At 48.2% G+C, this 15,233-nt stretch overlaps 1 protein-coding gene across 4 annotated transcripts in view; it reads right to left on the bottom strand.

The window, feature by feature from the left end:
* The window catches only part of LOC147629065 (LEC14B protein-like), a 114,553-nt gene that overhangs the window by 34,376 nt on the left and 64,944 nt on the right, over positions 1-15,233 (bottom strand). For all 4 annotated transcript variants that reach the window (XM_086812306.1, XM_086812307.1, XM_086812308.1 and 1 more), the window contains 2 exons: positions 2,304-2,471; positions 1,788-1,848 (listed from right to left, as the gene is read on the bottom strand). In XM_086812306.1, coding sequence (XP_086668432.1) covers positions 1,788-1,848; positions 2,304-2,471 — 229 coding nt within the window. The remainder of the gene's footprint in view (positions 1-1,787; positions 1,849-2,303; positions 2,472-15,233) is intronic.

Raw genomic sequence — 15,233 nt, 5'->3', positions numbered from 1 at the left:
AACCAACCCTATTCCGTGGAAAATAGTTCAGAGGACAGCACACAGGTGTACGGCCAGTATTGAGTGAGAGAAGCTGTTGCAGGCCAGTTCCTGCTGCAGCCCGACCAACCAGAGAAGGTACACAGCTATCGGCATGTTTGCTGCCCTGCACATCCACACGTGTGGCTATAACTGCACGGCCTGTTTGCTGAGTTGTTGCTGTCAGGAAACTGCTGGTCAGCCCATCTTGAGAAAGAAAAGCTACGCACAGCTGCCAGCCTGACCCGCAAGCAATCGGTGAAAGAAAAAGTAGCAAATCTGCAGGCGGCCAGCTCCAACACAGGAGAAAAGAGAGAGAATAGGTGTTGCATGGCCAGCGAAGAAGAGGGAGAGACGTCCAAAAATCACAGCTGCCAGCTTGACCCGCAAGCAATCAGTGAAAGAAAAAGTAGCAAAACTGCAGGCGGCCAGCACCAACACAGGAGAAGAGAGAGAGAATAGGTGCTCCATGGCCAGCGAAGAAGAGGGATAGACGTCCAAAAATCTGCAGCCCACCTCTCATCTCAAGTGCCTCTCCCTCAAAAGATAGCTCCTCCTACCCCTCTTAATAAAGTCAACCAGCCTAAAATAGCCCATGCTTCTCTTTTGAGCCAAAAGTGGCTGAACTTGCCCAAAATATCCACTTTATGCTTTTTTTCCCAGGCTTGTAGCCCAAGTTTGCTCTAGGCGCCTCCTCCTGTCCACCCATTTATGCCCAAAATAATAATGTGTCCAGCCAGATTTTAATAATGTGTGAACACACTGACTTCTAAACCTTACAAGTCACTTTAATGATAAAAATCCCATGTTGATCATGCTCTGTAGCCAATTTTTCAGACCAAACTTTGCAAGTAAATGCCTCTGGCTTTCTTCTGTGGAAAATCCTCGTTCCCACCTTGGCTCTGCTCAGTGTGTGAAACAGTGGTCAAGACTGGTGAAGGGACAAAATGGTGACACAAAGTACACTGTTGATTAATTGATTTGTGAGTACATTGGTGCCCCTTTTATTGGCTAAGATTCAACCTCCTCTTTAGACTTTATTTAATGAGCTAGTGACATCACTGACTAGCTCATGCTACATACATCACACCTAGAGCTAGTTCCCACACTCAACTCCGAAATACCCAACAAACCCCCCTTCGGAATGAAGAAGTGGTGAGACCCGAGGCAAGGAAGTAAAAACCATCTACCAAGCCCTACAACCACCTCTTGGCAGATTCACCATGTAACACCTCCCGTGTTGTGGTCGCAGAACCTCAAGAAAGCCTAGGCAGAGTAGCAAGGTTATGCTTTGTCACCCACCCCCCCCCCCTACTCCCGGCTAGGGCTTATTAGAAATTATAGGGTTTGGAACATAGAAAAATAAAAATCAAAAGTACACATTTTGGGGGACAACCAAGGCAAAGAACCCTTATTGACTCAAACACACAGCTAAAACATAAATGAAAAATGATTGATGGTCCTCCCCACTGAAAATTGGTGCCTGATTCCTCCTCTGCCAAGCTAGTTGACCACTCCCTTCTCCACCAGCTTGCATGCCAGCCCTCCACTTTGGCATTTCTTGCCACCTAGCCTTGGCCACTTGGCATTCCTTTTATCATTTGACCAACACATCAGTTTTTGTGTGTCACGGCCTTCATTAAGAAGGTTAGCATAATAAAAACAAAACTGAGGGCCCAGTTTCATACACACATTCTTACCAGATGATGCAAATGACAAATTTTTTAAGAAGAAAACATTTTCGAAAGCATAATGATCCTCATACTTACCAAATCATAGATATACACGCAGCCATCATGTGATCCTGTGTATATGTATTTCTGTCCAGTCCTGTAAAGACGAGTGAAATCTTTTTATTTCAGTGCAGTGTGAGTTAACGAATTAATGGCCATATACACAAGTCGGTAGCATAGCTTTTGAGCCAACTCAGGTTGATCATATAAAAGAAAATGCCTTGAACATCATCACATGTACCTAAGTTACTAAACAGTGGTAACATGGACAACCTATCCTTTTATTTGAAAAAACCAAAATGTGAAAAGAGGACAAGGTGAGGGAAAAGGGGGCTGGCTACAAAAAATTACACACAAACACACACACACACACACACACACACACACACAGATTTGATTAACATCTGTGGGTGCCAAATATGACAAAAGAGACCGAAGTAAGAGATTGCTAAATAGGAATCTAATATTGGACAGGTCAGTTGAGCAAAGGTAAGTGGCATAACTTAGAAAAATGTTCAGTACAATGAGGAGGGTAGAGATACACAAACTTACGAGAAGACAGGAGAAAAGTAGCACCGAATGAGCGTACGCAGAACACGATGCCCTTTGTATGTCATAATAGACTGGTCATAAGGATGCTTGATGTCCTTTCCAACTCCTGGATAATCCATCCACCTATAATCCCAGCTGAATGATGGAATCTTCTCGCCTTTTGACTTGCTGCAAAACACACAGTACATGATGAGCTCATAAAATGCCAAAAATATCTTTGAAGAACTCAAGCTCTCACAAATCTTGCTTTAGGTTTCATTAATAACACATGCTATGAAGGAGCTATCAGGAATCTTTTATCATAATGACCCTATATAGCAAAAAACACTACCCACAGCCATGTTTCTCCCTTTAAGCATCCCAACACAGATAACCCAAATACACAGAACATGACGAACTCATAAGGCCAAAAATATCTTTTAACAACTCAAGCTCTCACAAATCTTCCTTTAGCTTTCATTAATAACACAAGCTACGAAGGAGCTATCGGGAGTCTTTTTTCACAATGACCCTATATAGCAAAAAAAAATACCCACAGCCACATTTCTCCCTTTAAGCATCCCAATACAGATAACCCAAACACCCCTGATATACAATGACCCTGTACAGTTGTACAGAAAAAGACAATAGGTCTATGCACACTAGCACAAGCTGGAAACAGACTTGTTTAAAGATTGCAGCACTAACCAAACCGATAAAAGCTAGCTGGACACTCAGTGGGCTCAACTCTCTGCTCTCTTTGGTAACTCAAGGCCCATGAGACAAAATGAGAGGAGGGCCCTTTATGTAAGTGTGGGCTAATTGGTAGGACTATGATCCACCAAACCTTTGTCATAACTTTGCCCCTAATGCATAATGAAGTGCATTTTTAAGCACAGAGATGATCACAAAATGTGTATCCAGTTTGCTTATGTACATGCATGGAGGTGGTCACATGATGTGTATCTAGTTTTCCTATGCTCAGGTTAACATTAAAGCCAAGCTTGGCTGGTATGAAAAGTCCAGCTTGGCTAGCATAGATTCTAACTTGGTTGGCATGAAGCCCTAGCTTGGCTTGTCATGCACCTAAGCCCCATTGCATTGCGTACGGCCCAAGCCTTCTTTGCGCGGTGGCAACACGGCTGCAACCCCGCATCCGACCCCCTCACTAGCGTTTCAGCCTTTCCCATGACAGTCTGCTTTCCCAAGCGCCTTAGGAAGGAATTCCCAATGATCAGTGGAGCCACTGGGAGTGATGGAATCCCCATGCATTGCCACTTCCTCCCTCACACGGGCGGCCAGAATTCCATCCATCCGCATCTATATCGCCTCGCCAGAGACAATGCCTCATGTCATATCCAATCCTTGCCTTCGGGGGAGGCCCCATCATTCAGCGAGTGGAATACTCAAGCCTTCCCAACCACTGTTTCATTCGTAGGCACATGGGACACCTTGCCAGAGCTTGCCCCTGGTGTTAATCCTCCAATGGCCCCACCCCCTCCCACCCCTTGGTCCCCATTCAGAGCCACACTACGGGGCAGAGAGAGAAGCAGGCCCTCACACAGCCGAGCTATGCATTAATGAAGGGGGTGTCCACAGCTCCCTGAAGAACATGCCTGGGTCTACTCTGAAGCGAGCCAGTCGCTCTGCACCCTCTCTGTGAAACTGAGCTCTGATCTCTGTCATCTCTCTCTGGTATAGGCATGGTGTCCGAAAGCCAAGTGTCCTCTGTCTCTTGCGGGCTCTAAGTGTCTCTGCTCTCTGGAGAGTAATTCCCTGCTGTGTAGGGGCTGGGAGTGGGATGGATCTCTGAAAAAATGTAGTAATCTGTGTCTGTCGTCTCCCCTCTGGAGCTGTCTGAGCCTATAATGATGTCTCTCTGTGACGTTGTATGTCTAGAATGAATCTCCCCAGTAGTGCTGGTCTGCTGCCTCAAAGATTTGGCGTAGGGAATGTGGCTCTCTAAATAAAATGGGATATCTCTCTCTGATGGCTATATATGCTCTGCATCTGCATACATAATGCTCCTCACTCTCCATCCCCTCTCTGCACAATTTGCATACCCTCTCCTCTCGGGGGATCCGTGCTGCTCTGCCAGTCTTGATCTCCAATCGATGTGATGAAACTCTAAGCTGACCAATAGCCACTCGGGAGCCATGTGGTAAAAAGCCCTCCATGTATCTAGGCCTCTCTATAAATCCATCATCATTGATACTCATGAAGTGATCTCTATAGTATAGCATCTTCGGTGGAAGAGGCTGTGCAGGCGATATCCATGTCTCTCGTGTATAGAGCTGCCATAGGTCCTGTCTCAATACTCTGTTCCTCTCACTATGAGAGAGACGGATATGTGGTGCATCCCTGTCATACTGGAATGGTGGTAGATGATCCATGTCTAGGCCATGCTGTGAGAACCAATGTGTGACCTGTGCATACCATGATCCTCTATCTCCTGCCTCAGCCAGCTGTCTAGATGCCTCAAAAGCTCTGTATGACAATCTGTCCTGTGACATCTCTCTGAATCTGTCTAGCAGGCATATAGTCTGGAATATGGCCTCTACCATCATAGAAGGTGCAGCAAACTCTGCTCGGATAATGTCATGAGGTACTGACGGTTTGTTGCGTATCATGCGTGCCATCATGAGGGCCTGTGGTCTCTCTATCTATGTCCACCAATGGGTAGCAAGGCCTGGCGCCCATACTGCTGCTCCATACATCAGTGCCGGTGTGACTTATGTGTCAAATAGCCACCCCTTCGTTCAGGGCTCCTGAAAATGCGCCTGGTGGCACTGTCTCTCTAGCATAGCCAATGCTGCATATCCCAGAGTCAATCTAGCTCTGGCTACTGAACCCATGGTGAAGTGTGTGGCTGCTGCAGAGAAGGTAACCCCTCGGTACACGTATGATGTCACCACCCCCACCTCGTGTCCTGCGAGAGTGAACGTCAGCTGACTCCTGCCCTGTCTCGATGTATGAAAGACCATAACCTTGGTTTTTCCAAGGTTCACAGTAAGACCCCTCTGTGTGCAGAAATCATGGAGTGCATGTAGATGGTGCTATAGACCTCCTGGAGACTCAGACACTAATACAATATCATCAGCATAAAGCATAATATGTCTGAGGTACCTGCTAGATTAACTCCATCTCCGCCTCCCTGTGCAATGAAGTCAGCCACCCCATCAATGTATAACCCAAATAGCATGGGGGAAAGTGGGCATCCTTGCTTCACACACCAATGGTGCTAGCAATAGTCTCGGACATACCTCCTCGGCATCTGACTCGCCCAAAAACCTGCTCATATAATGCATAGATGTCCCATGTCATATCTACTGGTATGCCAAGAGACTGCAGGCGCTAAAAGAGCCTCTCTCGTGGTACTGTGTCAAATGCCTTGCGGAAATCCACAAAGCAACAATAGAGCTTTCTCTTCCTCACTCTGACCTGATCAATCATACATCTCAAAGTGAATACATGGTCAGTGGTAGAGAAAGCTCTTCTAAAGCCTGCCTGCCCTGATGAGCGTAAACCTGCTCGCGTCAGCATATAAGCTACGCTCTTGCTCCAACACTGCACCATAGAGTTTGGCCAACACGTGGCCAACCATAACCGTCCTGTAGTTGCTCGGATCGAGCATATCCCCTGTTTTGTGAATCGGCACAATGGTGTGCATCGCCACTCCGTAGGCAAACCCTCTGCTAGTGCTCTGCTAAACAGGTGTGCAAGAAAAGGAGCCAAAGCATCTACTGCATATATGAGATGCTCACCCTGTAGGCCCATATGGTCGGCGGCCCGTCCATGCTGTAGGCGGCGAATAGCTTCCTTTACCATCGAGTGGGTAAAGAAGCTAGCTGTGGTAGGTCGAGGCTCCTGTGGGTGGCTGAGGTATAGGTGACTGTTGTGGGGCGTCGTATAGGCCCTCTGCATATGTGTGCCATGTGTGTGGGTCTGCAATAGGTGTCGGTGTCCGGGGCTCTCTGAAGTGCCGCCATGAGATAGGACTATCTCTACTCATGAAGAAATGGAAGATCTCTAGCTCCTGTATCTCTGCGAAGGCCCGCCTTTTGCGGCGAGTAAGTCTCCTCATCTCTCTCCTCGACTCCTGCTCTGTGATGGCTCCCAAGGCTCTCTGTCATCATACCATCTGTTCTGGGGCATAGTCCCAGATCTCGCAGGCTCTCCTGAGTGGACACGATGTGGAAAGCTCTGTAATGCAGCCGTGTGTAGGAGTGATGCCAGTTGGGCTGTAATGGTATCCATAGCTGCCAAGGGATCCATGAGTAGGAGCCCATCCTCTACTCTGCCAGTGTATATGTCTGCCATGTCATGTGTGAAGTAGATAGTAGTGTGTGGCATCGGTATGTGGGGGGCTAGTGATACTGGTGATCCGACTAGTGAAAATGCCAAGTATGTATGATCTGCCCCAATAGGACGAGGTGGAATGGAGAATGAGGTGACAAGTTGTGATGCCTCCAAAGACCCCATAATGTAGTCTACCACCGTGCCTCCGGTCCGTGTATGACCCCCATGTGGGAAGCATGTCAGCCCTTCTAATCCCAGCCACTGTAGCATCCCGTTATAAATAACGAGACGATGCCTGGCTCCCAACTCTAGTAAGTGGTCCCCATAATGTCCTCTGTCTGGTCCAGTGTCCTCTGATGCCCAACTAGCCCCTATCTCCTCTGGATCCACAGGGTGGAGGATCTCCATGTCATCATAGTCATACACCTCACAGTGTCTGCTCTGTGTGTGGGCATTGAAGTCACCCGTAAGAAATACTTCCCCTAGTGTAGAATAATGCATAATCTCTTCGTACAGACAAGTGTATGGCGAGGCTCCTGTCTCCTCTTCCTGTGGCATGTCCTCTGTAATGACATAGGAGGATCCTAATGGAGGAAGTAACATAGGGCTATGTATATAACCCTATCCTGTGAGAGCTGTAAGCTGATCCACATGTATCTGGCCTCTGGATCCTGTGCTACCACTCTCAGTCTCCCCTGTAGCTCCCGTCTGAATAGAACTGCCCTTTCCCCCGACCCTCTCGAGGTACCCTGGCGTGTGGTCCTCTTGTATGCTCACTCCCACTGGAATCCCTCTACTCGAGGTATCCCTCTCTCTGGGCTGTAATGTGTCTCTGTCAGAAGTATGATGTCTCTCCCCACCATAACATGCTCCAGTCGTCCAAGCTGCACCCATAGTGAACCATTACAGTTCTATACTGCCATGTGTATCTCTGTCAGTGGCCTGGTCTGTGTCCCATAGGCCCCAAACCGCTAATCCATGGGCCGACCATCAATGATGACCCGACCATCTCGATAGAAGGCCATCTTGCCTTCTCTCCTCGCATGTACAACTCGTGGCATGCAAGCTCTCCTATGCTCTAGCTGCATCCTCGTGAGATCATCATCCAAGAAAATAAAAGCTCCCTCTAAGCCTCGTAGTATGACCCTCTTTCTCATGAAGGTGACCCTCTCTGTCTCTCCTGCAAACTATAGGATGAGGGCTCGTTTGCGTGTTGAGTCTTTCCCGACTCTCCATGCTTTGGTGAAGGGGAGAGGGTCCTCTTCCCTGTAGCCTAGCTTCATGCATACAAGCTGTCCATCTTTCTCCGGAGTGGAGTTGGGTGTCTCGGCTATACCTGTGACTCGAATGTTGAGGCGGCGGGCATGCCTCATCTTCTCCTCCTCACTGGTGGTGTGAATGATTTGATGTTTTTCCCTTTGAGTCTCCTCCCTCACTTCTTTACGAATGTTCTTCTTCACCACCTCAACCCATCCTGACTGCTTGGCTTCGAGTTTTCCCTCCATGTCCTTTGTGATCTCCTTGGAGATCTCTTCTTTGATGGCCGTGAGAGTGTTGTCATTGATCTCCCCTTCTTCCTTCTCGGTGTTCTTGACGGCTACCAGCTCCTCTTTCAATGCACTCATCTCCTCCTTGAGTGCTGTGTTCTCTTGTTCAAGGTCCGTGACCCGTGCTTCGAGGACCATGATGTGCCGGTGTAGTTTGTTCTCCACCTCGTTGAGGTTGGAATCGGATGTCTTCTTGTTCTCCTTGATTAGTGCCTTCATTGCAGTCTCGAGGGCCTCGAGTTTCTCTTGAGGTTGGAATCGGATGTCTTCTTGTTCTCCTTGATTAGTGCCTTCATTGCAGTCTCGAGGGCCTCGAGTTTCTCTTGGAGACTCGGAGCCATTCCTCGAGATTACTCTGCAGCCCTTCCCACAGGCAGGGAGAAGAGAGAGAGAGAGAGAGAGAGAGAGAGTTATGTTGTTGCCTTGGGGGCCTGAGCAAGGGTGGGTGGGAAAAGGGGGGCACATGGCCTAGCGAACAGAGAGGGCGGCTACGCACAGAGGCGCGAAGTGAACAGGGAACAGAAGCGGGCAGCAGTGAAGCGGGCGGGGAGCAACGAAGCGTGAACAGGGAGGCAGAAGGGCTAGTGGGCGGCAGTAGCGAACAAAGAGGGCGGCTACGCACAGAGGCGCGAAGCGCGAAGCGGACGAGAGAGAGAGAGAGAGAAATGAAATGAAATGAAATGAAATGTTATATTAACGTCTTCAAAAGGCCATAATGACCTATGAGACCAAAAGTTACATCATGGTGGATCTGATACAATGTCTGGATAAAAAAACCCAGAAAAATGAAAAATAAAGATGATACTACTGGTACCTAGAAAATGAAACTGGAACTGGAATATAGCGAGGGGGGGGGGTACGCTATGGAGGTGAGTGGAATATAGTGAGGGGATACAATATCATGTGGGACGGAGGGGTACACTATGGAGGTGCCTCCATCTCATGGTATGTGCCGCATCGGACACTGGCGGATCTCCTCAATATCCTCTGTGGTCAGCACCCTGACTGGGTGTCCCGCATGCCTCGCAAGAATAATCCGAATCTGCCGCTGCAACCTCCGTCTATGCTGGGATGCCCCCCTCCGTAGTCGTGGGCGTCTGGACCACCCAAGCTCAATCGCACGATCAATCAGTGTACCCCTGGTGTGGGCGGTATCCATGTCCTGCTGCTACTGTGGTCCATCTGGCACAGTGATGGCTGGACTAAAGAAATCTGTAATGTGCCTCTGAGTCTGGCTCTCTGTGTGCCTAAGCAGGCTATCTCTATGTCTCCGCAGCTCAAGCAAGAACAATCCCAAACACCTCTGGTCCTGGTACCCCATGACTCTGGAAAGTGGTCCAAAACCCTCTCTGAATAAACAGTGGAAACGACCACGTATCTCATAGTATGCAGTACAATGGCATATATAATGCAGCTCTGTCTCTGGCTCCCCATGGCATACTCGGCATATCCTGGCCTCAGCTGGTATACCTCTATATCGGCCAATCTCAATCTCAAGCTGGTGTGAGGATGTGCGAATCTGACCAATAGCACATCGTACTGCATGAGACAAGTGTACATCCATGTAACTGGGTCTGATCACAAAACCATCTGCTGTGAGCTGAAGAAAATGCTCTCTGTAGAAAGCCATCTTCGTGCCCAGCTCCTCAGTCGGCTGTATCCATGTCCTCCTAATGTCCAGCTGAACTAAATCCTGACGGATGAGTCTGGTAATCTCTGTCCGTGTGAGAGTGAGAGAGGGTGCCTCCAGAGAATACTGGAAGGGAGGCAATCTGTCCATGCTAAAACCATGTGCCTGGAACCAAGATGTCATCTGTCCATACCAACAAGCCGTGTCTCCCTGTAAAGCTAACTGTCGGGAGGACTCCAGGGCGAGGCGCGCATATCTGTCTCGGGGGAGATCCCACAAGCCATGTATGTAGGAGACTGATCTCGTAAGAGCCTCAATCACCAGAGGAGCAGCCGCCAGCTCTGCTCGAATAATCTCATGAGGTACCATGGCCTTGGCTCTTATAATCCTAGCAATCATAGATACCAAAGGCCTCTCCATACCTCTCCACCCGCCTGCGCTATGATGGCCCACTGAAGGTCCCCATATCTGCACTCCATAAAGCATAGCTGATGTCACTAGAGTGTCAAAAAGCCAAAGTTTCGTTCGAGGTTCCTGAAACTGAACCTGCGAACATATCCTCTCCAAACCACCCAGGGCTGCATGTGCTCTAGTCAATCTAGTCTCTGCTGCTCTCCTCATCGAAAACACTGGCCCACTGAATACTACCCCAAGATATGTATATGCATCTGTATACTCCACAATCTCTTGCCCATATGTAAATGTGGAAGCTGATCGCCTAACCCACTGTGGCATGGTGTTAAACACCATAACCTTGGTTTTGCCAAGGTTGACAGACAATCCACTATCATGTGCAAACTCATGTAAAGCATCCAGATGACACTGCATACCCTCAGGGGAATCAGAGATCAACACAATATCATCAGCATATAACAATAGTGGGATCCATGTACCTGCTAGCTGGGCTCCTCTGTCCCCCAATCTCTCAATGTAGTCAGAAGCCTCATCCACATACATACCAAACAGTGAAGGAGATAACGGGCAACCTTGCTTCACTCCTACAGTGGAGTGAACCAAAGTAGAGACGCCCTCTGGGGTGCGTACCTGTCCTGCAACTGATCTATATAAAGCCATAATCCCCCATATGAGCTCTGTGGGTACCCCCATCTCCTGTAATCGCCTCATCAATCTGGCTCTGGGCACTGTATCAAATGCTTTGCGGAAGTCCACAAAGCTACAATAAATCCGTCGCCCATGCGACCTGCCCTCCTCAATAATGGCCCGGAGAGTCGAGATGTGGTCAAGAGTAGAGAAACCTCTCCTGAACCCTGCCTGTCCCTCTGCTCGAATGCCAACTCTCTCTGCCCATCTACTCAACTGCTGCTCAAGAATGGATGCATACAATCGTGCTAGTGTGTGACCAATCATAATAGTGCGATAATTCCCTGGCTCCATAGGGTCCCCTGACTTGAAGATAGGCACGATGGTGGACCTACTCCAAGTCTCGGGTAAGCCTTCGCACATAGCACGATTGAACATCACTGCTAGAAGCTCTGCCAGCATGTCTCTCGCATGAATAAAGTGCTCAGCGACCAATCCATCATGATCATATGCTCTCCCAGTCTTCATCCTATCAATGGCCTTCCTTACCATCTCTGCGGTAAAGAAAGTACATGTCTGTGGGCATGGTGCTGGCGGGTCAGGAAAAGGTGTCTGTCCAGGAACTGTATATAGAGATGCTGCATAACTACCCCAGACCTCTGTAGAAGTGATGGCCAAAGCAGGGGAGGACTCATGAAACAGACGCCAAGCCTCCCTCGAATCCTGGCTCAAGAACAGCTGGTATAATTCCTGCTCTAGCTGAGCAAGGCCGGCCCGCTTCTTCCTTCGCACAAGACGTCGGAAGGCAATACATGACTGTCGGTGAGTAGTGACTCCCAAAGCAACCTCCCGCTGCAGTCGGGCTCTGGTCTCTCTGCACTCCTCATCATACCAGCTGTTCTGGGGCATACATCTAGAACGCTGTCTCTGTCCAGGCTGAGTATGTGGATATGCCTCTCTCGCTGCATCATGTAAAGTCTCTGTCAGTATATGGGTCAACTCCTCCAAAGGTCTCCCTGGCTCCTCTGTGTACAGACGTTTATAAATCCCATCTGTGTAGACAGCATCAGTCTCTGAGGTAAAAGTATATCGAGTGTGATCTGCCCCTCGTGTCCTCTGAGCTGTGGTAAAGTGAAAAGAGATAGTCAATGTCAACAATGCATGATCCACTACTACCCCAATGGGCCGAGATCCAACTGTGAAGTCCTCAATGCATGAAACAAAGCTGGGCATAGCCATAACATAATCCACTGTGCTAGCACCATGTCTATCTGGAAAGCAAGTAAATCCAGCTGCTGACGGAAACCTCTGCAAGCCATTAAGTATGGCCAACCCATGTGCAGTCCCCATATCTACCAAATATCTCCCATACTCTGTGCACTCCACATCCTGTGAGCGTCTGTCTAATCCCATATCCAGAGTGTCCAGCTCTCTCAGCATCTCCTCCGAGGTATCATAAAAGGCTGTCTCGCAGTTGCCCGTCCGGGCATTAAAGTCCCCTAACAGGATGATGTCTCCATCCCTAGAGAACTCCCATATGTCATCATCTAGCACAGAGAAAGGAGACTGCCCTCTAGGTGCTGCATATGTCGATGTACTAGGAGCAAAATAGCATATGGCAATATACAGGAATCTGCCTGTGTCGGCCCTCAGTCTCACCCACATATATCTGGCCTGATCATCTCTCCGAACGATGTGTAGAAGCGGTTGCAGCTCCTCCCTGAAAAGAACTGCCACCCCTCCTGATCCTCTACTACTGTGTACCGATCTCGTCCCTACTCTGCAAGCTGTCTCCCATCTGTATCCTGTCACCTGTGGCATCATCTGACCAGGAGCCTGGTGAGTCTCCGAGTAGAAGACTATATCTCTATCTCTAAAGCTGTCCTCAAAGGCACCTACATCAAGTCTGAGGGATCCATTGCAGTTCCAGGCTGCCAGCTTTAATTTGGTCCCATAGGTCTCGCACCGTCATGTAGAGCGTCGCTCCACGATGACCACCCTCCCTTCTCTATAAAATGCTATCTTTCCCTTTTCTCTTGCCGCTCTAATCTCTGGCATAACTTCCTTCATATGTGCAAGCTGTGAAAGAGTAAGATCATCACCAAGAAAAATGCCTGAGAGAGAGAGAGAGTGTGGCTGACCGTTGGCCCACACCAGGGCCGTCGGTTCACCACCATAGCTAAGCGTCACTGCTGCGCACACCAAGCTGGCAAAGTAGAGAAGGATTCAGTTCTGTCAGAGAACCGTTTCGAGCATTTATCGCCGCAGCACCCACCCGTCAGCGATGGGCTAGAGAACCTATGTATGTATTTGGTTGAGTACCTTTCATATTATGAGTACTCTTATTGTGTATATGGTGTGTTGAGTGTTGTGTGACGAACCCCGGCGTGCCCCCCCGCTCCGATGGATCATTCCGAGCCGCTCCCTTCTCCCTCCTCTTCCCCCCCTCCCCTCCCTCCCCTCCTCCATCCTCACCTCCGACTCTTCCCGCAGCACCCACCCATCATTGATGGGCCCCCTCTAGTGACTAGTCACTCGAGAGTCCCTCCATCTCCTCCGGTTTGGCAACCACTTCCCTATCGAGATTCGTGGACATACAAGAAAAGTACATGAATGTTGAAGATGTTGCCTGCATGATAGAAAAGTTACAAAAAGGGTCGCATGAAGAGTTGCCTCACTTTCGGTTGCAAAATGGTCTTCTATACTTTGCGGATACGGCGTATCTTGTGCCAAACTTAGCCTTCAAGCTAAAAGTTCTTGAAGAGATGCATTATTCCCTAGTGGGGGGGCATTTGGGGCTTTTAAGACCATAGTTGTCAAGTACGATACCGTACGGGAAGATACGGTATGATATAATTTTTTTTTCTTATCATACGATAAATTATGGTGTTTTTTAAAAACACTTATAAACTTAGGTATTTCCAATTTCGAGATATGGAGTATTTTAAAAAGGAGGGAAGCATCATAGTACAAAGGAAGCTCAAACAGCCATAGACAAGCAAAAACAAGATCATTATCTCCCAAAAAAAGTGGGAAAAAAAATTCCCAATATTTTTTTCCCAGCAAAATGCGTACAAGTCCGTATGGTATCATACGGTGCCATACCATACGGTATTCCATACGATATGGCATCATACGCCATACAAAAACAACTATGTTTGAGGCCTATGACAAACTTTCATTGGAATGGCATGTAGAAAGATGTGCGTGCCTTTGTATCCAAATGTATGCCTTGTCAACCCAACAAGGATCCCACTCATAAGCCCGGTGGTTTGCTTCAGCCATTGCCTATTCTCGATGGCAAGTGGACACGCATTGCTATGGATTTTATTACGAGGCTTCCTCGAAAGAGAAGAGGTTGAGACAGCATTTATTAAGTTCTAGACACACTGAGTAAGGTAGCCCACTTCATTCCTAAAAAGGCCACATATACATGGTCTATGGTTAGTAAGAAATTCATGGGGTATGTGTTTACGTTGCATGGTTTACCTCAGCAAATTGTGCATGACCATAATGTGAAGTTTATGGGTACATTTTAGAGAACTCTCTTTGAGAGTATGGACACCATATTAACTCCAAGCACGGCCTATCACCTCAAAACGAATGGCCGAACGGAGAGAGTTAACAAATGATTGAAGACTTACTTGAGGCAATCATGAGATGTAACATGCTTTGGATGAGTGGTTGCATATGTTTGAATACAATAGTACTCAACATGTGAGTATTGTGATGTCATCATTTGACTCAATGTATGGTATAAGGTGAGAATGTGCCTATGGTTGCATTCAAACAAGACATGGTGAATCTAAATGCAAGAAGATGCAAGCACTTCACCAACAATGGAAGAGGATACGAAGAGTGCTCAAGTAGGAATACAACAATATGAAGATGCCCATAGGAGACAAATGGAGTTTCAGGAAGGGGATTTTGTAGTTTAGAAAATTCCCAAAGTCAAGATATGGGTCTCTTAAGGGTAACACAATGTCACTAGTTGGGCATTCTCTACACTTTTGGACCTGTGGACGGGCTCCATAGTGTGGACATGACACCTCGTGGCAGGGGACTTATGGACAGGCACCTCATGGTCGGGGCCTGATGTCTACACCAGGGGTCAGTAGACTCGATATGAGAGGTTGGGGATTTTGGTTCACGTCCATGTCCAAATTGCGGTATTCCAGTTGGCCTGGGGATGTAATATCTACACCTGAAATGACCGTTTATTGGCCGTTTCCCCTACAGCACTGCTGCTGGTGGCATTCCCTCAAGTGCTGCTACTGGTCGTTTTTCCCACAGGTGCCGCCGGCCGGTCAACTGGTCGCTTTCCCACAAGTACTGTTGCTAGTCGCCTATTCTATTGGATGCTGCCGATCACCCTTGGCTACAGGTTGTTGCTGGCTATCGGTTGCCTCCACGACCAGGTACTGCTAGTTGCCT

This window comes from Cibotium barometz, chromosome 18, assembly GCF_041138505.1.
Source record: "Cibotium barometz isolate CiBa-2024 chromosome 18, ASM4113850v1, whole genome shotgun sequence".
Lineage (NCBI taxonomy): Eukaryota > Viridiplantae > Streptophyta > Polypodiopsida > Cyatheales > Cibotiaceae > Cibotium > Cibotium barometz.
Note: the sequence above shows the minus strand (reverse complement) of the source record. Positions and strands in the feature narration are given on the sequence as shown.